Consider the following 22644-nt stretch of genomic DNA (forward strand, 5'->3'; position numbering starts at 1 on the left):
AGACAATCCAAGAATACAATCAAATATGTCATTCCCATAGATCCAATCACACAACTATCACGAAATTAAAAGAGAGAAATCGAAGCTACGATTCTTTGAGCATACCTTGAGTAATCGAAACCTTGCACCCACCGTTCGGGATTAGAAACTAGAGAAGAGAACTACCCACTCATGATTATTGCAATAAACATCCAATCTATTGTCATCTAAATCAGAGTTTATACAAAATCAAGAGAAAGCACCAAAAACAACAAAGAAAACTTAGAGAGAGAAACTAGATCTACACTACTCCTATGGTGGCTTCCCCTTGGAGAAGTCAATGAATAAATAGGAAGCCAACCAAATCTTAGGGTTTTCTTCTCTTTTTACAATAGAAAATACCTAACTACCCTTATAAAATCGTTTCCCATTGGTTACATACATGATTTACCCCAAATGCCCTTGAAATTTCGGTGCAGAAAATTGCAGATTCGCCGTAGGTGTCCGGACGGGTGTCCGGACACTTCATGCGTCCATCAACTTTGAAGCCTCTGCCTCAATTTGTGAAGAAAGCGTCCGGACGGGTGTCCGGACAGGTGTCCGGACAGGCGTCCGGACACCTTGGGAAGTGTCCCGACACCTCACAGCAAAAAGTGCCCAAAAAGTGCTCCAACTTGCCCGAACAAGGTCCGATTCCTACAAAACCAAGGGGAAACATTTGTAAGTGTAAAATTAAGCTAAAATGCAATCAAATACATTAACTAAGTGCTAGAACATCCTAATTAAAGGACATTAGAACCTCAAAATAGAGGTCCAATCACCAAGCAAACCCAAGAATCACGCACTCAATTATTAATTTTGCTAATTCATCTCTTAGTCTTCTATCCAATCATTAGAGTGGGTATGAAGGCATCAAATTGTCGACAGCTTGGATCCCCATTTTGTAATACCATATGTACATTGCATAGAATGTTCTAATTAACCCTAGTCTAATGCTCGTTCATCGTTTTTTGATAATCAAGGACGACATCATGCAAGTTTGCCTTTTTAACATTTGATATGAGTCTAAACTTAAGCAGTTAGGCCCGAGCACATAGAAATTTATCATCTGACTATATGGTAAGTTAGGTCAAAGTTCAGGACGTGGCTACAAAAATATTATTCCCAATAAGAATTGTTATGACTACTTGTAATCCCACATCGATTGGCGATGCAAGAGATGTGGGTTTATAAGAGTGAGCCCCCTCTCACATGTATGAGGCATTTTTCCTAAGACTTAGTGAGTTGGGCTTAACACATTTGTTGGGCCTAGCAGAAACAAAGTCGTGCGGGCCTAATGTATCCGAAGTGAATCGGGAAACACAAATTGGACAATATAATATATGTGAATATGGTTGAGATTTTCAACAAGAGTTGATACCCAGAAACTTAATTTCGAGTCTTTACTTTCTTATTAAAAGAAAGAAAAAAAAAAAAAAACCTTTATAAAATCTTACACACATCTACCATGGATGTTTTTGTGACGGAACTTTACGCGGTGATGTTCGGCGACATCATTTTGTCGCCGCTAATATCTTTTTTAGCGCAACAACAAAGTTCTTAGCAGCAACAAATGTCCCCGTAAAAAACATTATCTAACGTAGTGTCTGCCTGTTTTGTGTAATAAAATAAGAGAGTAGTGCAGCAGAGGGTACAGCAAAGGCTAGTCGTGAAAACGTGAAATAGAGATCATCAACCGAACCAAGACATGCAAACAAATAAAATATGAGTTGTTTTGGGCACAAGACTTCTTCACCTATACTAATATTATACTATTGAGAATAAGGAGAAGAGTGTATTGTGGCAGTGGAGATTCTTAGCGTAGAGAATTACTGCCATTCTTGTATATGTGTCTGTGTGTGTGTATATATATATATATATACACGTATGGTTTGAAAGAGGCAGGCACGAAATAGGCCAAAACCATTACAAGCTAGCAATATATAGTTAGTGACTCAAAGTAAAGCATCAAATCGAATATTAGTTTGCATGATTTATGTGGATTTGGTTGGTGACTTAACTTGACTGCGTAGCTTCTTGTTCTTTGCTTCTTTGAATCTAATTACTTTCCTTAACTCGTCCACCACTCCTCCACCTGCTTAAGTCTCTCTCTCTATATGAATTAAAATTAAGTCTATGAGCCATATAGGTCTACAAAATATGGGGGGCAAGTATATGTATTGATAATATCAAAAATATCCTTATGAGATGCTAACACATGTAACCACAGAGACTGAGGAAGAGAAGATCAATTGGGTTGGGGGATTATCTCAGCCAACCCCGATGTCATCTCGGCTTGAACTCCTCGATATGGCCTAACAGACATAACCCCGGGAATACGAGGTGACTAAAACACCTCAAGGTGTTGAGGAGCACTCATAACCAAACAATAAAGAAAATCTACAAGAAATCTATAAGGGGATACACCCCATAAATCTCGCCCGCTAATGCAATCAAAGACAATCAATAATTCAAAATTCATATAAAAGGGGACTTCCACTTAAGTAAATCTCTCTCACTTACTAACTATCATCACTAGCTAAAAAAAGCTTACTTGAGGGATGAAGCGTCTTCCTAAGATACAATACCTCAACGACCCCAAAACTCACGTTTTTTTAATTGTGCAGAAACATAACAGTCACCTCATGATCCTTAGTCTGATCAATTGATAAGCCTATAAAATATATGTGTGTGTGTGTGCAACATTAATTGCACAATCACAATGACATCTTAACTAGGTTTAGGGTTTAGCAAATAATGAACAAAAATCCAAGTAAGCCACGAATATCTATCTTAGATTAGTTCTTCAACACTACCCATTGGAATGAACGCATCCATCACTCGTGGGTTTTAAATGTTAAGCCCAATGATATGAAATAAGTGGGTCAAGATTTTCTGAAATTGCGAAGAGGCCCAGCCTAACCCAAGATTTAGAAATCGGTCCATAATATTTCAGTTTGGTGAGCCCATTGTTGTTCGGAGAATTAGGACCTGATGGCTCGTGCGAGCCAAAATATTTAATAAAGCAACCATTTCTTCGGGAAATGAAGCCCAACAACAACGGGCTCACCTTTCGCTAATTCTTAATTTGATATTCTGGCGGCCCATCTCCAAATGGGTTCGGTTGACTGTCATTGATACATGTCCACATCGTTACACTTGTTTTGGTAACTGAGAACGACATCATACAAGTTTACACTTTACATATCTGATATGCGTCAAATTCAAACCATCTGGCTATTCACACAGAAGTTTCCTACTTAACGACATGGTAAATTGAGTCAAATTCTAACACGTGGCCATAAGAGTATTGCTCTCAGTGAGAATCGAACTCACAGGACCTCCCAAGTCCATATTGTTTGGCTCCAAAGAAATTTACCAACTAAGTTATCACCTATTAAATTGCTTGCATTTGCTATTTTGGACTAGAAGGTATACGTCAACCTCGGACACAAGCCCTAATTTTGTGTTGGATTTGTGAAGAGCTTTTCTGCTCTAAATTATTTTTATTTTTGTTGAGATTGTTAGAAATTTAGCCCAAACACTACAAACTAATATTGTTCGTTTTGAACCAAAAGCCCGCACAATTTTATTCTTCTTGACTTGTCATCATTGGTTCTTTGCCTCGAAAAAAAACATATCGGTTGTGTGAGAGGGCGTGAAACTTTTTTATATGCTATTTTATTGAGTTATACCAATCAGATATAGGATAAAGGCTTAACAGAGACTCTCGTCTTCTTCGGAAATGTGTGAAACATTTCCAATCACGTGAAGCAGTGCTCCACGGAACTTGATTCTTTTTTTTTTTGCAAATATTTGCTTTCAGGCAAGATATCCGCCGCTAAATCTGGGGCCTTCGATGGAGCCTTGTGTGGCTGCAGACTAAATAGAAGTTGTGACCACATATGATTAATTAATTTTCTATTAGTGGTCACTAATCACAATTGTTAATTAGTGATAAGAACGTTGGTCGGTGGGTGATAAATGGAGCTGTGTTTGGATTGATACTCATCAAGATATTTTGGATGTTGTATTCATAACTTACTGTCATATATATGCTTTCAATGGACCCCCTCACTGAAATCTGACAGCTGGTCTTAGAATCTCATGATGAACTGTTCTAGTTTTCTGTAGGCACTTTTATTGTTGGAGTAGCTAATCTCGGTAACTCTTTTTAGGACAAGCGAGAGGTTGTAAGTTGAAGTTTTATGGTGTTTCATTATCGTAATTTGTGAGATGAGTCATTGCTCAATCCAACGTGTGAGAATGTCATCTTGCGTTATCTTTCAACACTGGGCCTCAATTGGTTCATGAGGGTTGTGAGATCTTTCATGTAACATGTGATTTATCAATTAATTGTCCAATGAGGACAGGTGGGTTCTAGGTTGAAAAAAAAAATTGATAATGATCTTGTTGGCTCATCACGGTCTCTTGATTACTACCATTTTTGTTGTTTTCATTAATCAAAGCGACCGAAAATAACATCTTTGAATGAACACTTCCAATTGAACCCAAAGAAAAATTGGGTTTTTACATAATACGAGTGAAAATCTAATCTAAATCTACGATGCAAAATGCGAGATAAATAGAGAGGTTGAGACAGACGAGGAATATACATAGAAACGCCCAATAACTCGCTATTCACATGAATGATTGGACCCCTCAAAGATATCATTGTGGGCCGTCTCGTTTTCTCTGGTGAACGAAAACGAGAAATTATTCAACAGTCCCAGTACATCATGTCATACGCTCATTTTTATATAATGTGTCAATTATTCACCCTCACGAATTTTATTTGTCTTTTAAAAGAGAACGAACATTTACCAAATATGATGATTAATTAACGAACTTAAATCTCATTTTCAAGAACCAGCAGAACTCATGCATGCAAATGCAATATGCAATGGATAGATACACCCGAATCACTAATTGGAACGATAAGGATGATATGTATCACCCTGATCCTCAGGGTTCAAATCTCACATTTCCCGTTTCAAAAAAATATATGCAATGGATAGGGTATCCGGTGGCATATATTATCCGTTCGAACGGAGCATACATGAGACAGGTGGTGGATTTTGACTTATTGGGACTGTATTTATGCTCAAATACGTCCAAATCCTGATGGTCCCCCACCACTAAAGGAGAGCTTTATTGGTGACAGGCAGACAGCTGTCCAACAATGGTTTGTCACATGTTTTTGACACACCAAACACATTCAGCCAGGCCGGTTTTTTTTTCTTTTTGTCTTCAAGGTAAATGACACTACTATCACCGAAGGACAAAATCTTTTGCACTCCTTGCTATCAAGGGATCCTAAAATGATAAAATACTCTTATGATCACGCGTTGTGTTTTGATTTAATTTATCATATCTTACTCCTCTCAACCAAAGGGGATTCGAACCGCGACAATATTTTTGTGGCCACACGTTAGGTTTTAGCTCAATTTACCATGACGTCAAGTGAAAATTTTATGTGCGCACGGGAGGCAGATCTAGAAAATGATTTGAAGGGGGTTTGATTAGTGGTGGAGTTAGTAATTTATATGAGGGGGACTAAAGATTGATGGGGATTGGAGGAAACGCCGCTGAAATTTGTTTCGAGTTATTTACTTGTACACCAACAAAAGGTAATCAAAATAAATTCATATCTTAATATGAAGCTGAAGTCTTACAATCTAATTTTCAACTCCAAGAGATCAAGTCTCTAAGACTCCAACTACACCTACAAAAACACTACTAAATAAAGTCTTTACAGTATACTTGGTAAAAATAAATGGACTTATTTTGATATTTGGATGTTTTATAGGTATACTTTATAATTTTTTATCAAAATTTGAGGGTATGCTCAGGCCAATATTGTAGCTGTCCCTGCATACGGACCTGAAAGTTTGGATTTAGACCCATATCAAATGTTAAAAAAACAAAATCATATGATATCGTTATCGATTAAAATAAAATTGGAATCGAGAACCGAGTGGGTGGGATAGCCCACTCTAGGATGGTTTGGTACGAGTGTTTATCATTATCATGTAGCCTCCTTTTCCAGTAAAATAGAGCATGTGCAATCTCCACATCACCGTCCAACCAATAATTATCCACTCTCCTTATGCTAGCCATTCCTTTTGTACACTATCTCCATTATAATGAGAGAAAATATTAATGCAAAATGTAGCAAAAAGTGCCCAAATTTTCCGAAAAAAATCATCAAACTAACGATCAAAGTGAATACTTTTGTTTGTAATCATATATGGTAGATGGGTCTCTACCGCAACACTTCGGAAACAAAAAAAAAAAAGAAAAAAGAAGGCCATCACTAAAATCAAATCTTAAAAACACTGTTACCTAATCATTCATGATAACACATATATTTATATATTCGGTAACTGAGAGTGACACAATCGGATTTGTCTATTTTGAATAGTCAATTTGGGTCTAAACTCGAGTTAAATAAGCCGCGTGCACAATTTGGTGACAAATAAGTTGGATCGAGACCTAACATGAAACCTAACTTAAATAAATCTCATTGGAAATCGAATCATGAAAATTCCGCAAACATACGTCTTTGGCAGAAGCCGATAACCAGTTGTGCTATCCCTGTTTGGTTCATGATAAAACATATGATTGCATGTCTTACGCATAATATGTATATAATCAAGGCTTTACTTACACTATTATAAATAGGTCTTGTTTTGTTTTTGTCTTTGGTTTATTTCAATTGAGCACTTATCATGTTCAATAAAATATCCGAGGCCAAGAGGACTCTAATTACATAATAATTAGCATTATTAAAAGATAATACCAACTACGATTGCAGCAGAGAATATGCCAAGGATATATAACCTTCTTTAGCTGCTTGTTTGTCTTTATATAATAATAAAAAAAAAATCATTTAAATAATTGTCTAAAATTCTTCCTTTTTTACTTAAAGTTTCGTTTTATGATCACTTTTGATAAGATCCCCTTATTAGTTTTGGACTAGAGTATTTGTCATGTTGAGCTGTTTGATGGGACCAGTTGTTTATGCTGATTAATTGAATATATATATATATATATACACTGTTCTAATAGATATCCTAAGCAGGGAGGATGACAATGCAAATGGACTTATCTTTTGTTTGAATTAATTTTTTGATAGAAACCTCATTTCTTGTTGATGATGATTGACATGGCCCAGTCTATCAAGAGAGCGGAGCAACGAGAAACATGTTCCCGTCGCCTAACGCTATTACTTTGAAATACTTGTAAATTCTGTTAAAAAGGTGTTAAAGGATAAAAATCCCACATCGATTGTTGAGGGGCTTGGTGTCTAGTTTATAAGCTTGCCCAAGTCTTCAACCAATTGTCCAGCCTTTTCCAGGAAGGTGGGCTGGGAACTGCCACGGCCCAATTGGTTGAAGACTTGGGCAAGCTTATAAACTAGACACCAAGCCCCTCAACAATCGATGTGGGATTTTTATCCCTTTAACACCTTTTCAACACTCCCCCGCACTCGTGGACTGGGTATCAAAGCCCAAGACCCAACGAGTGGACTTTTTCATCGGGGACGAGCACACCTGCTTCGATACCATGTAGAAAATCCCACGATGGCACAACCCAGAGCCAGCCTCCCCACCATCTCAGCCCATTGGGCCGTGGCAGTTCCCAGCCCACCTTCCTGGAAAAGGCTGGACAATTGGTTGAAGACTTGGGCAAGCTTATAAACTAGACACCAAGCCCCTCAACAATCGATGTGGGATTTTTATCCTTTAACACCTTTTTAACAAATTCATCCTATATTCTTTTTAAAATAGTAAAAATGACTGCGACTCTCGTGGATTTAGCCAATAAATCCGATATAATGTGAACCATGTTAAAATCTTGTGTTTTCTCTCTTTTTTTTTTCTTTAATTTTTTTTGCTATTCTCTGTCAGTTGGGAAGCTCGAATCATTTTCGACATACTTTAGACAGAAAAATGTTAAATATATTGAAGTTTTTTTGCAGGAAATATATTAGACGTCGAAAAAATACAAAACAAATTAGGGTTATACAAAAAAACTTGTCAAATCGAACCGACCGTTAAACAGATCGTTTGATTAATTATTGTCAAATATTTATTAGTGAGTAACGACTGAAAAACATATCAAATAGTTAATAACTGATCGAATTGTCATTTAAATTTATATCAAAAACCGACCATAAACATGACGTGTACCCTATCCAATAATTCCACGTGTCAATCATCCAGCAACGTACCACCATTTTGCTCAGCTGTATTTAAACAGGTAGCTGGTAGGTAGTCGTATATAAAACGTATTAAAAATTTTCCAAAAAAAGAAAATAAAAGATTAACAACTTATCCACCAATAGGAAATAGGCATTCAACAATATTCCTTTTATATCCCGCAATTTCCACCGGGAACCGGTTATAGCAGGTTTCAAACACCCACGTTGTCTTGATATAAGACAGAGGCAGACCAGTCCGGTAGCTTCCAAGCCTTCCATAGCTCTCGCTCAGTGCTAATCCACTAAACAGTGTCATCTAAGCCGTCCGATCTTAATCATCAGCCATGCCGATCAGAAACATCGCCGTAGGTGATCGACAAGAGGCGACTCACCCAGACGCCTTGAAGGCAGCGTTGGCTGAGTTCATCTCTACTCTAATTTTCGTCTTTGCTGGGGAGGGGTCCGGCATGGCCTTCGCCAAGCTCACAGACGGTGCCGCAAACACCCCTGCCGGCCTTATCTCTGCGTCAATCGCTCACGCTTTTGCTCTCTTTGTCGCCGTCTCCATTTCCGCCAACATTTCTGGTGGACACGTCAACCCCGCTGTCACTTTCGGCGCCTTTGTTGGCGGTAACATCACTCTCCTCCGTGGCATCCTATATTGGATCGCTCAGCTCCTCGGCTCTACCGTCGCTTGCTTGCTCCTCAAGTTCTCCACCGGTGGCATGGTAACTAAACTTCACTCCATTTATAAGTTTATCATCGCAGTACTTGTTGCTGTGGGTGTAACTAGGGGTTGTAGAGTTTTCTGCTCCCGCTTTGCCTCGGCCCTCTTCGTCCGGTCTAGATAATCAAATTTGTCCGATCTAAATTAAATTAAGTGTAGACATAAGTTATATATTCGAAATTCGGGTTCAAACATAAATTTTTTATTCATTTTAAAATCGAGTCTTAAGTCTAAACACATAAATTTGACTGGTTTATTTATGCGGATTTAAATTAATCCGAGTTTGGTCAATTAAATATTTTTGAAACCTAATTCGGGATAGAGTCCGGACATATAAATATTTCGTAAACAAGTGATGTTATCTAATTCGGAACAGATTTTTTGTCACCCCTAGGTCTGTAAGTAATCAGCAAGCTTTGGTTGGGATTGTGATGTTGAATATTGTAACTCATTATAACTGCAGCAGATCGCAAGTTCAACTTTCCCATCGCTAACTGATCACTTTTGATTGTGTGTATCACAGACCACCTCAGCGTTTGCGCTCTCAAGCGGCGAGGGAGTGTGGAACGCGTTCGTTTTCGAGATCGTGTTGACTTTTGGACTCGTCTACACAGTGTACGCTACAGCCATCGATCCAAAGAGGGGCAGTTTGGGAACTATTGCTCCGCTCGCGATTGGTTTCATCGTCGGTGCTAACATTTTGGCGGCCGGGGCTTTCGACGGAGCCTCAATGAACCCAGCCGTGTCATTTGGTCCAGCCTTGGTGAGCTGGAGCTGGGAAAACCACTGGGTCTACTGGGCCGGGCCTCTTATTGGTGGTGGGATCGCTGGGCTTGTTTACGAACTCATCTTCATCAGCCACACCCATGAACAGCTCCCTACCACAGACTACTGAGCGCAGTGATGTGGATCTGTAGTGATGAGTAGTTGCTCGGCTTTTATCTGGTGTATTTGCTCTGTTTATCGAGGATTTATTTTCTATCTTTGTGTTTCAATTGTGACCGCTGATCCTTGCGTCTTTATGATTATATGATATGATTCATATCATCAATGTTGTTTTGCCATTGCGGGAGAAGTGTGATTATGGGACTTTAGGTGCTGTGTTATTCTGCTTCCTGTTGTATGATGTCATTGTTAGTCCTCCTGCCTTTCTTTATCCTAATTGATCGTCTAATTCCTTTATATATATATATATATATATATATATATATATATATAAACTCTCTTATGCGGATGTCAGTAACTTAATAATTTGTGTACTCCATTTTTTTAAATATTTTCAAAAGTGAAATGATAAGTGGGGTTCATTATTTTGAGTCTGATATGTTTCAAATTAATGATAAGATTAAGATGCGTAAGTTAATATAATTTATGGGTATTCGCATAAGAGAATTTCGGAAATATATATGTATATGTATATCAGGAATTTTCCAATAAAGACACAAAATAATGAGATAAAATAAGACACATGTTTTTCATCATAAATTTGAAACATGTGTAACTCACTTGTCGTTTCAAATTCATTACCTTTGTGTTAATTAAAACATATGTCTAGTATTTTCTACTTTTGTTCCAAAAGTTAGTTATAAGTTTTAATTAACACATAGGTAATGAAGTGTGTAACCATTAAATTTCTCGATTTACGTATGAAGCAGAGGTGAAAACGATCATTTTTTGACATGAAATTAACTGATTGGGTTGTTATTTGTCGATTTATTGGTCTATTATTTTAAAAAAATATAAATTTCTTTTTAAAAAATAATTGACCTTTCGATTTGGTTATCGGTATTTGTTTCCAGCCCTATATGAAAGCAACTTTTTATGAAGTACGTGCTTAGATTTGATAAAAACACCTAGTAATCATTTTGTAAGTACGTGAGAGTAGAAGCAAATATTGTATTTTTTTGATAATTGATAACGAGATTATCAGATTTGTTTATTTTGCACAATCAAATTGGGCATAAATTTAGATCGAACAGGCTACACGCACAATCTGTAGACAAAATAAGTTAGACCGAGACTTAGTATGAAATCAAACTACAAAGACTCCATAGACATACGCTTTGGCGAAATCGATAACCAACTTTGTTATCGCAGTTTGGTTAGTACTTCGTAGGAGCAAATATGTCACATAGTTTTGTCTTAAGTAGGTAGAAACTCATTCACGCCATTCTAATAACGATCGATCGAGTCCAATTAATTTGTCTTGTTTTTTCTTTTGTATCGATTACAATGAACACATAAAAAAGCTGCAAGATTCTTACAGCAAGAACATGTTTTTCTTTTTCTTTTTTTTTTCTCTCTTATTTTAGGATATGAATTGGGCATTTATTTTCTCATATAATTTGCCAGTCTACATAGAGGATAAGATCAGTGGAGCCACACCTATATGGGGTGCACATGCATTATTCATGTACGTTGATCTCCAAAAAGTAAAACGTTATTGAATGCAATCATATTGCCTTTCCATGATTTACTTGAAGACCTTTTGGCCCTAAAAATTAAAGGAGGAGACAAACTTTGTTGAACTTGGCTGCTTTACTTCTCTAGACCATCCTGGTATGCTAATATGGTAATACGTAGTAACTTGTAGAGAACAAGACTTTTTATTCATAATGAAATCCACGTGTGCGGTAATTGTGTTAGAAAATTCATCTCAAATATTACAAATCAATATTTTCCGCTCTAAACTTCAATTCGCACAATTTTATTCTTCTGAATATCATCTATGACACTTAACACTCATAAAATGTGAGATTTTTATTCTTAACATTCCCTCACTTGTGGGTTGAGTTATACCAAACTCAACAAATGGACAGATAAAGACTCGTCAAACTAGATTGAGACTTTGTTTCGATATCATACTAAAATTCTAAACTCAAAACACATTCAATATATTGTCTGTTATGGGTCCTAGTGGGCCATGGGCAATGTCGGATTTTTTTTTTTTATCATTTGTTCTTTATAAATTATCGCTATTGACAATGTGTGAGTATATGAGTATAGTTGAGTTTTGCTTATAACTTATTGTACTGGTTATGTCAAATCAACCTGAGATTTTAAATATTTGACAAATTGTGCGTATCATTCTAGACCTTCCTTGATTAAAAGGGTCCCTCCAATAAGTTTCACTGAAGATAAAATTATAGTTCATACATACATACATACACACTGTGCATTGACATGAACCTCCATATCAATGGTGCCATCATGCCACTGCTTCAGTACTGAAGATGTGACTGAAAGCAAGCCTCCACTGCAAAAAAATCCTAGAGAGCTCAGAGATTCTCTTGCCTCTCAATAATGAAGCAACAAGGCACGTGAATTTTTTTTGGACCATATATTATCACATAACTCTTTTTGTGAAAATTGGACCCACATTTTATTGTCATTTCTTAATTTGTTTTACTTTTTCTAGTATGATCGTTGTCAACAAATAAAAAAGCACTAAAATTATTTTCCCACTTTGGCACTTTCACATTTATGTGGAAACGGTTTCGCCTGCCGAGATATATATGATCCTCTCAAAGTAATAGTATGGGGGTGTAAAAAAAAATCGGTTCTGGATTGATTTCAGGTCGAAAAAATATCACATATTTATAAAATATTTATATGTCCAGATCTTAATTCGGATTGAATTTTAAATGTACTTAATATCAAACCCAATTTGGTTTAATTATGGACAAGTAAATCGAACAATAAACTAATTTGGAGTAGGGTCCGGACAAGTAAAGTGGTGTGTTTGGACCCAGATCCGGTTTTAAATCGAACAAATTTTTTTTGTTTAGTTCTAGATCTTGGACATATAATTTATGTGCAAACTTGATTTAATCTGGTTCAGACAAATTCGATCATCCAGATTAACATAGTTTTGTGGCTCAGCTCCCGTGAAACATGAGTACAGTGCTATATTTCATTTTACTGGTAAAAGAATAATGCTATTAACGTGCACCGTCCAAAGTTTTTCTTTTTTTTTTTTAAACGTGCACCATTTAAACCTACCGAGTACCGACACGTCCCCTAAGAATTAGGAAAATTTACAGAAATAAAGGAAGTTTTACACTTAATACTATATAATAACCCATCAAAAACCATTCAATACCTAAAAAAACTAGTAATTGAACAGTTTATACACTTGGGGGTCTCTCCTTTGATTGTATTGTTGTAATTATACCTATTTCCTACTGTTAGAAACTACCACACCAGTAGTGTATGGGTTAATAGTCTAATATATAAGGGTGGCCCACTCTCTTAACTCACAACAATTGATTTTCCAAATGAATATTGGTTGTCGATTGGGCCAGGCCTCCCTGACCTAATATAGGGATCACAAATCCGTGAGGCTCAATTCCAACGAACTTAGAGTGGACAAATTGTTATATGTAGGTATGGCCCCCCAAATTATAATACCTAACTATTATTTACTCTTAGAATAACAACTCTACTTAGGGCTAACTATTAACTATTATTTACTCTTAGAATAACAGCTCTACTTAGGGCAGAAAACGTATTGGTTGTGTAAATTCTCCGAAAAAAAGTGTTGGGACTTGTTATTTTTCCAAAACACACACGCACGGTTTGGGTCTTCTTGATATGTTGCTATTGGTTCTTAAGCCTAAAAAATGTGTTGGTTATGTGATAGAGATTGGGCATTTGCTTATATGCCACTTGGTTGTGTTATAACAATCCGATGTGAGATAGTCTTTAACACTTTCTCGCACTTGTAGGTTGGATAATGTCAGACCCAAGAAGTAGACTGGTAGAGGTCATATCTGATTCGATCAAGTCTTAACTTCGATACTATGTTAGAAAATTCAATCTAAACACTACAAATCAATATTGTCCGCCATGTTCAAAAGGCCCGCACGTCTTTGTTTTTTTGAACCCTAGTTATTGCTTTTTAGGCTTAGAAAGCGTTGATTGTGTGATAGAGATTAAATCTTTACTTAGTAAGTCATTTGATTGGGTTATCTCAATAAAAACATATATATATATATATATATACTTATTTAACATTCTTTAATCATGAGAATTGAAATCATGAACCAAGTAGCTAAAAAGAATTTCATTGTCTCAAAAGAAGTGTTCGCCACCGACTCTTGATCTTTTTGTTGGTATACCAACTCGGGACATCACATATAGCCAATCCAAGCATAATATTCTCTTGTCGTTTCTTGATCGCATAATTCGAAACCGACTCTTGATCATATTTGGGCCTTTTCTGATGAGTTAAGGCCCTTTTTTGCATTATGTTTGGGCTTTTCAGCCCACAATATCGATGGTCCTATATGTCTATGATCAAGAGATTGCCGTAGCAGCAGTTACGTTTGATCAATAAATTTGGATCGATTCCGATTGTGTGTGAAGACAGGTTCTATTGCAGGTATGACGTTTTTGGAGTTGTCGTCCAGACAGGAGTATAGCCATCCAGACAGTTCGGGTAAGTGAAGTGAGAGGGGGTCTTATTGGACGTCTAAATTGAGAAAGGTTGAAAAACTGTCCAGATAGGTGATAGGGGTGTCCGGACAATTGTATTGGAAAACACGTCTGGAAGTTCTTGTCATCCAGACGAGTTAAGTGGGTGTTCGGAAGGTTGACGGAATTTTTTTTTCCCCTTATAAATAGGAGACTTGTTTTCTAAGATTGTAACATAATTCCTATTGTTTTGTTTCTCTAGGGGCTAGAGAGGCGGTTAGACTTAATGAGAGAGATCAAGGTAGAAAAAACTTTGTAGGAAATCCCTTTGTGTTATTGGGTTCTTGGTGTGAAACTGTGAGATATTCCAAGATGTAGAGTCTTAGTGAGTATGAACTGGAGTGTGGGCTTATGATAATATTTTGGGTTCTTGCATATTCGTAGGTAGAAATGTCACTAAGAATATGATTGTACAAATTTATCATACAGTGGAAGGTTCTCTGGTTGCTGACAACAATCGTGATTTTTTCTTTGGTTTTGGAGTTTTCCACATAAATTCTTGTATTGTAATTGTGTTACTATTCTCGATTTAAATTTTTCTACTATCGTGTGATATTTATGTTAAGCAAAATCTGGGTCAAATTTCCCAACAGCAACAGCAACAGCAACATCAAACATTTAAGAAAAATATTTAATATACTAATAATGAGATTTAAACTAATTTGATAGAATACAAGGAATTTGTATGCAATGGAAGTCGGCTAATTAGGGTCCTAAGCGCTTGGGCCATAGAGATGGATGTCTCGACGGTTGAGCGGCTGCACTGGTCTTGCATTCACCTCTGCATACTGCCATATATCATCTCAAACTTATCAAAACTTACATATATATAGAGATAGAGTAGTGCTCAGATGCGGACGTCCGTAATAAAATTACGAACTCCGTTATTTTTGAACAAATATGAATAAGACCCAAATCAATGGGTCCCACCTATTAATTCACTTCTAAGAACTCTCAAAAGTGGAGTCCCGACATCCGCAGCTGAGAAGTTCTATATATATAAACAATTCATGTGTGTGGTTATTTACTTACATCGTGGACGGCCTCTCTGAGTAATTCTACTTGGCCTCTTGATACAGTCCTAATCTGAATGCAAATAATAAAATCACAGGGTAAGAAATCAAAAGAAGAAGAAGAAGAAGAGGAAATTAATTCAATGAAGTGGTAATTAATTAGTAACCTTCTTGTTAATGGTCCAAATGACTCCTTCAGTACAAGGAGGGACGGTGAGTGAACCCAAGTATCTGTAATACTTCTTGCCACCCATCTTGATCTCGCTTGGATCAATCACACCCATCCCTCTCTCTGCCTTTTGATTGCTCATTGACATTACATCTCCAATCAACTGAACCAAACAATGAAAAGCAAAACCCAGTTTAGGTCATTATATAAATGGTAGATCATTTACTAGAGACAGTCAAATCCCAAATATTATACGTGGCATGGACGTATCCGTTTAGGGATGACAAAAAAAAATAAAAATCGGGCATGACACTATCCGTAGAGTGCCCGATCGGTTTAAAACTCGAAAATCGATTCTATAGGGTTTGAAAACGACCCGTCACGATTTTGAGTCGGTTTTGATTTTTGATGTCAGATTAGGGTACGCAAACCATTTAATAGTTGGTTAGGGTACCCAAAATGAAACCAACCTATAACCAACCCAACCTGACCATATATTATAAGTTTGTTTTGAAAAATATCAGTGACTGTGTTGGTGAAGGAAATGGTTGTAGAAAAATAAAAAATGTTAAAAGTTAGATGATAAATGGATATCCGGTGATAAAAGGTTATGAAACAGTTTCGGTTTTGGAAATTTAAATAATTTTTGAAACAGTTTAGGTATAAGATACTATAAATGGAAACGGTTTGGATATTCCCTAATTGAAAGAATATCCGACCCGTTATCATGCGTACATCAGTCAAATAGTCAAACTAGATCTCCATTTTTTTATACCTTAGAGAGGAAATGATCTGGGTGACCAAGTTTATAAAGGAGTCCAATCACAGCAACCTTTTGGTCTGGACTTGCATGAACCATGTGCAGCTCCAAGTCATACCTAACAACACAAAGACAAAACACATTTCTAATCAAAGTTGGTCAACCAAATCTTCCCAATAAATGCCAGCTTCTAGCGCGCGCGCGCACACACACACACACACACACATATATATATATATATATATAAATTGTCTATATTATAATAGCATTAAAGACAAATGAGGAACCTTCTGCCATTGATGGTATGCTCTGAAGGTGAATGCCAATGAGCCTGTTGAAGAAAGTAATTAGTCCCATTGATCTGGATCGATCCGGCTTTGAATTCCTCCCATTGAAGCTGAACCCATTACACATAACATTTGTATCAAAACATATAATGGTTAGAAATTTAAAAAATATTTTCATAGAAAGATCAAAATATTCTTACAGAAATGTCATGGCCTCTGTTCTTGACAGTTGCATTGCAGGGTTTATAGATCTTCTTCATCTGAACTAATTTACGAATCAATTTCACTCTCCGATCTGTCAGATCGATCGGAGATTGTAGAGTTCCATTCCTGCATGCCTCCCATTCCTTCTTAATCTCACCCCAATGTCTTGGACCCTTCTCGCTGTTGTTCAAGTAATCAAACTCTCTCTCATCCTCTGTTTCATGAATGACAGGAATCAAGAAGCTGTAATTATTGATTGAAATACAAAGATTAAAGACAAGAAATCAGATGGGTTTGATTGATTTCAACTTACCAACTTCTTGTGCTGTGGCCGATGATGTTAACTGCAAAACTATACAAACAACGAATATCAGAAAATTTTGGTTCTTCATGTTGATTTTGAAGGAAAATATTGATATTCCCGGTGACCAAACAGAGCTATCGACTAGATATATTTATAATCGAGAAGAAGAAGAAGAGGAATTAATATTATATTTTGGGGAAGAACATGAGGATTTGGAGTTTGATTTTGTTGGAGTTTATAAATGCAGCTTCGGCCAAGTTTCTTGGTGAGAGACAGACGCGTTGGAGATCGGACAAAAACAGAGGAGCAGGAAAGATGGATAGTGGAATCCAACTAGGAGGGAAGGAGATTGCTCTACCGTCATGTTTCTTTATATTATGTGGTGTGGACTGTGGAGTATTCCAATTATAAAGTACATGAGTTGATGGGGGACAATCGAGGTCTCTCTTGATTCTTTTTTTGACTTTGAAGACTAGCATGACATGCTAAGATGATCTCACATTTGATTTGGGATTTGTTCACACTTTATTAGGAAGAATCTAGAAACATGCATCAATGCTTCATACGTGTCGTGCGAGGCCCCTTCAGTAGAAGTCACTGCAATGATCATTACAGTCAGTTTGTTCTGTTTATGATTGTTAAATAAATTGGATGTCTATGATTAAAATTACAGAGATTTTTACTGTAAGGACCGTTAAACCTCATATATACTCGGTCTTGCCGTTAAACCCCATATATACTCGATCTTGAAATAGAATAATGATGTTGATGTTTCAGAATTAAGGACAAAAGGTAGAAATTTGGCACACTATTCCATTAAAGAATAACGAAATATTTTATTCATAGTTGAATGCGTATGAGTATGAGATGAGCATCAGGGGAGTGGATGGGGCTCGAATTCGGGGTTCAAGATTACACACGACTCAGCTCACCAACTAAGCTACTCGGATTCTTGCCCAACACCATGATTTGGACAAATTAATCTACGTCTGTTAATTATATATCTTAATTCTCTAATCTTATCTATATTTTATTATTATTTAAATTTGATTTCAAAAATTTTCTTTATTTTATTAATTATTAAGATTAAGAATTTATAATTTTTTTTTTGCTTTCTTCATTGTATTCTGTTCAAGTGTATTCTTTTTCAACATTCACACTCATATTGACAGCAGGGTATCAAACAAATATAATTCATTGTGTGTGGGTAAATGGATCTTTCTACCTTCTATAGGTATAGGTTTTTGTACTTTATTCAATAGGTAACATACGTGACAAGAAATGACCGGGTTATCTAATGAACAGATGAAAGTACAATTTCAACCAAAGTTGAATCAGGAAATTCATTACTTTCCCACAAATGGGTACACAAGATAAAAGATAACAAAAATTACAAGGAGAAAATTCACTATCCTCCTTGCTCTGCAGCCTGTTTTTAACAGATTGCATACATTATAGATTACATTTATAGCTGCAGCTGCTTCTAAAAATCTTCAATAATTGGATCAATATAAAAAAAAAATAAAAGGGAAAAATAAAAAAAAATGAATAGTACCAAAATGGGGGAGCAGCACCTGCCTCATCTTTCCTTAATCCTTCCTATATGTCAGTTGAACGTTTGAACCTCTGAATAATCAGTTAAATTGAAACCATATCCACACCCTCTCTCTGTGCGGCTACATCCGCCAGTCTCTTCCAATTCAACTCCCGCAGCTCTTCCACCTCAGTGGCCCTGGATTCTTTCTCTGTATACTGGTTCTGACAATCTTCAAACAATTCAGTATCCATTTCCAAAAACATTTTCCGAACATTGACGGTCAGCCCATGAACTGCCTGGTTCCAGTGACTCTTGATATTCTTCTCCAATGCCTCAAAAATAATTGGCAATATGACATTCCGGTTTTGTGCAATCAAGCTCACTATATGTTCATTATTCCACAAAAAGAGGGCTCGTTCAGCAACCTGTGACACAAATTTGCTCAGCAAAATTTTTTAGAGAATATTCCGTGGATCATTATATCAAGCAACGCTGGAAAATGTATCATGAACGAGAATATCCATTAAGAAATTCAATTCAGAGTATCTTAAACCAAACGCTCAAGCTCTAGAAAACGATCCTCTTCTAACATGCAACTTTATTTAGCAATCACAACATGAAAAATACATACAAACGACAAGGAAATACCGATATACATCACAAAATATCACATTGTTTAAGCAAACAAATACGTCAAGCCATTCCTAGATGATTTCGTTATAGGCACATATCATGCATGGCATGAAAACCATTCACAATCTTATATTCTTATTGATCATTCTTCCTTCACTAAGTACAAAAAGCCCCCAGAAAGTTAATTTCGCTCCTCTCAGTAGTGTACCCCTAACAAGTAACATCCAGTTCAAAAATAAAATCCAGCCTAAACTATTAACCAACTGAATAGTACATTTAGAGCTCAGTCAAGGAGCAAAATAACTCTACCAACTTGTAATGCTAAACTAACCACCAACATTGATTGGTGCATATAAAAAAGTTTTGTTCCCAAAACAAACTTCCACCAAACAACCATCACACAGGAGCAATCAAGGTGCACAAGTAATTTAAACCTATTGTCAGAGTTCCAGGAAATCACTTTTTTTATCAGCCTGCGGAGAAAAGATGGCAATGAATGATTCAATTACCCTATCCATGTCTACTTCTCTTGATTATTCTCTCACATGATCATCACCACAAAGAAAATATCTGGATTTTCAATTTTGATGGAGAAAACCAGAAAATGGGAGAGAAGAAAGATCACTTTCTTATGATGAGGATAACATAAAAATGTTGCCTGTTCATGATGAATTAAAAGGAGCAAACAAGGAAGTATCCAAACATAAGGCGAGAAAGGGACAGAAACCATTTAAATGGAATAATAGCAGAACCATTTTGACATGCGAGCCCACGTAGACTCGAAAAAAAAAGTCCCAATTATTCACATGAAAATGGTGACAACAGATTACAAGATAGTATATCGGTGGTGCGAGGTTTTTCCAACTAATACTCCTTTAGCAAATATAGATAAAATATCCGCTCACAAGTCCCCAACTTGCCGCCTTTTGAATGACCACTAAATGTTATAAAATCGAAGCCAACACATGATTTATCGAAACCATAATAATTGCAAATTTACTTCGATTTTTCACCCATTAATTGGACCCTCTGCTACTAAGGTGTGTTGATCAATTTCTTTTGAGAAGATAAAAGAAAATGAAATAACACCTCATTCATAAGGCTCAGATAGAGGTGGTGAGGTCCAGAACGGGTAGATGCATGCACTCTCAAACCGTTATTACGCAAAATGTTACGTAGGAGGTCTACAATGGTGACACTGAGGTTGCAATGAAGCAACTAGATCACTGTATCAAAGTTTGCCCTTCCATAAAAGAGATAGTTCCAAAATAATTGTTCACCAAATGAAGAGTTTCAATAGTAGCAAAAGATATATAAGAGTAGGAGGTGGTTATGGTGCGGGGAATGGAGGAGGGTTTAGAGGGCAGAGGAAATCATGCAACACTAATCTCATATTTATGTTGTGAATGGGTTCCATATTACATAAAAAGACTTGAGATCTTGAGAAACACCTTTCAATTGCAAGCCCGTGAAGCCCAAATGAGTCAAGCATATGATAAAACCAATTGATGCAAATTAATGCTGATAAGTAATTGAGGAAGATGATAATCAAGGGAATAAAATTGAAAAATACTTTAAAATGATGCTCCAATATAGATGCCATCTTTTAGTAATGTTATAAATGGGGAAATAGCAGTGGAAAAATTTCTTAGTGCAAGCATAAACCTGAAAATAATGTAATCATGTAGTATAAAAAAGCTCAAAATTTTACAAAGTACTCACAAACCTGAAAATGGGAGCTATTAAGGCAGCGAGCAATCTGTCGGAAGAGAGGAACCATGCAGCGTTGGAATTCCGCAGACTGTGTAGCCTCGAGAACTTCTTCAAGTTCTCCCAAGAAGAGAACTTCCTTCTGACAGTTGGTCACAGGCCAGTACTTCAACAGCCCCTTTATAACCGTATCTGCCAGCTTATAATCTTTTTCAACAAACTGTGTAATGCAGTAAGACAGCTGCTGATGATACATAGAAACCGGTTTTGGTTTATGGAGTGGTATCAATGCCCGAATAAGAAACAACTTATGCTCCTCTTTCATGGGCAGGGCAAAACCATTAATAATACTCCCAAGGATCTCCAAAAGCTCCCCAATTCCACTGTGCCTCTCAGTCTCATATATAAATCGGTAGAATATATTGTTAATTGCCTTCCTAATAAAGGGGCGGTGAACCATAAACTTACCATAAATCCGATGCAAAATTGTTTTCAAATACTCCCTCTCACGAGGATCCTCAGAATCAAACAAATCAAGCAGTTTCAACACGAAGGAGTGATCAATGTACCGCTTAGCGATCTTGGTATCTGTATCAGATGACACAACATATCTTAGAAGCAATTCGTAAACAAGCTGCAAATGGGGCCATGACGGCTCCAAATAAGGTTCGTCCTCTTCGGGATCAATGTTCTCTTGCCCAGTGTTTTCATGGGACGCAGGAGGCAAGCACCGGAAAACATTCACTGAGACCATCCTTATCATCTCTTCCTGACAAGTCTCTGTAATTTTACCCGACCCAGATTGAATAAAGTCCACCAATTCCATTAGACTCTGCCTCTTAATTTCCTTCTCACGGACAGATTTCAATGTATCAGAGAAATCAAATTGGAAACAACAAACCTGCAGCTTCCGCAGGAAAAGAATTTGTCGCTCCGAGACTGGCACATCGCGAAACAGGGGAAGGGGCTCCACGGAGACCATGGGTGGTGTTGCCGTCGCAGTTGGCACTATATTTCCAGAATTTGGGCCCGTCCGGGATGCGTGGTTAACCACCACATTGGACCCCGAATTTCGTGTGCCGGGTGGCCCAAACCCGTACGAATCATTCCCGTCCGATTTGGAGGTCTTGCGATGTCCAGTTCCCTTTATGATCTTCTTAAACATTTCTCACCAATGCAAACAACAAACCCTAACCCTAGATTGCAGCCTAATACGCTAACAACAATTGAAACAGAATCCGCTCTTGATTGGGCACCGACTGTGAGCTTCAATTCATCCAAACGCATGGATTAGCACCCCTACAATGTTCTAAAAGAACAAATTTCTTCAAAAACTTCACATTAAAACGGATCTGAAACAAGGATCGGAGAGAAATTGTACTGAATTGTGAATTGAGTTCGAGAGGAATTCCAACCTCGGTGGATCAAAGATTCAAAATTGCTTGTCATCGAAATCGTATCGCCGGAACGGCAGGGAACTGATCGGACGTTAGCGATTAATTCGATAAGCAGGGGGTAGAGAGGGAACTAATAACCTATTATTGGAGATAAAGAGGGGAGAAGGATTGGGAGTGACGATAGTGGAGGATAATTAAGCTGGA

General features: G+C 37.0%; 3 protein-coding genes across 3 annotated transcripts; 1 reads left to right on the forward strand and 2 right to left on the reverse strand.

Annotated features, from left to right (window-relative positions):
• The first annotated feature begins 8484 nt into the window (after nt 1-8484).
• LOC119999040 (probable aquaporin TIP1-1) lies at nt 8485-10107 on the forward strand. Its single transcript, XM_038846534.1, has 2 exons — nt 8485-8952; nt 9475-10107. Exons 1-2 carry the CDS (start codon nt 8569-8571, stop codon nt 9844-9846), a joined length of 756 nt encoding a protein of 251 aa, XP_038702462.1. The 5' UTR covers nt 8485-8568; the 3' UTR covers nt 9847-10107.
• A 4913-nt stretch (nt 10108-15020) lies between these two features.
• Nucleotides 15021-17481, reverse strand: LOC119998943 (alpha carbonic anhydrase 7-like). The gene is made up of 7 exons (XM_038846424.1): nt 17173-17481; nt 16856-17073; nt 16656-16765; nt 16384-16486; nt 15607-15771; nt 15459-15512; nt 15021-15214 (listed from the first exon to the last, which is right to left on the reverse strand). The coding sequence occupies exons 1-7, from the start codon at nt 17249-17251 to the stop codon at nt 15140-15142; spliced, it is 804 nt and encodes a 267-aa protein (XP_038702352.1). The 5' UTR covers nt 17252-17481; the 3' UTR covers nt 15021-15139.
• A 972-nt stretch (nt 17482-18453) lies between these two features.
• On the reverse strand, nt 18454-22644 carry LOC119998911 (serine/threonine protein phosphatase 2A 57 kDa regulatory subunit B' beta isoform-like). Its single transcript, XM_038846385.1, has 2 exons — nt 21060-22644; nt 18454-19125 (listed from the first exon to the last, which is right to left on the reverse strand). The coding sequence occupies exons 1-2, from the start codon at nt 22206-22208 to the stop codon at nt 18802-18804; spliced, it is 1473 nt and encodes a 490-aa protein (XP_038702313.1). The 5' UTR covers nt 22209-22644; the 3' UTR covers nt 18454-18801.

Source organism: Tripterygium wilfordii, chromosome 5 (genome assembly GCF_013401445.1).
Source record: "Tripterygium wilfordii isolate XIE 37 chromosome 5, ASM1340144v1, whole genome shotgun sequence".
NCBI classification, from domain to species: Eukaryota; Viridiplantae; Streptophyta; class Magnoliopsida; order Celastrales; family Celastraceae; genus Tripterygium; species Tripterygium wilfordii.

Coding starts and splice junctions, on each gene's coding strand:
- LOC119998911 (XM_038846385.1), bottom strand. CDS start 22,208: ATGTTTAAGAAGATCATAAAGGGAACTGGACATCGCAAGACCTCCAAA. Junction 19,126..21,059: donor TTAATAGCTCCCATTTTCAG/GTTTGTGAGTAC, acceptor TTTGTGTCACAG/GTTGCTGAACGAGCCCTCTT.
- LOC119999040 (XM_038846534.1), top strand. CDS start 8,569: ATGCCGATCAGAAACATCGCCGTAGGTGATCGACAAGAGGCGACTCAC. Junction 8,953..9,474: donor AGTTCTCCACCGGTGGCATG/GTAACTAAACTT, acceptor TGTGTATCACAG/ACCACCTCAGCGTTTGCGCT.
- LOC119998943 (XM_038846424.1), bottom strand. CDS start 17,251: ATGAAGAACCAAAATTTTCTGATATTCGTTGTTTGTATAGTTTTGCAG. Junction 17,074..17,172: donor GGCCACAGCACAAGAAGTTG/GTAAGTTGAAAT, acceptor TTCATGAAACAG/AGGATGAGAGAGAGTTTGAT. Junction 15,215..15,458: donor TCAGAGAGGCCGTCCACGAT/GTAAGTAAATAA, acceptor GATATATGGCAG/TATGCAGAGGTGAATGCAAG.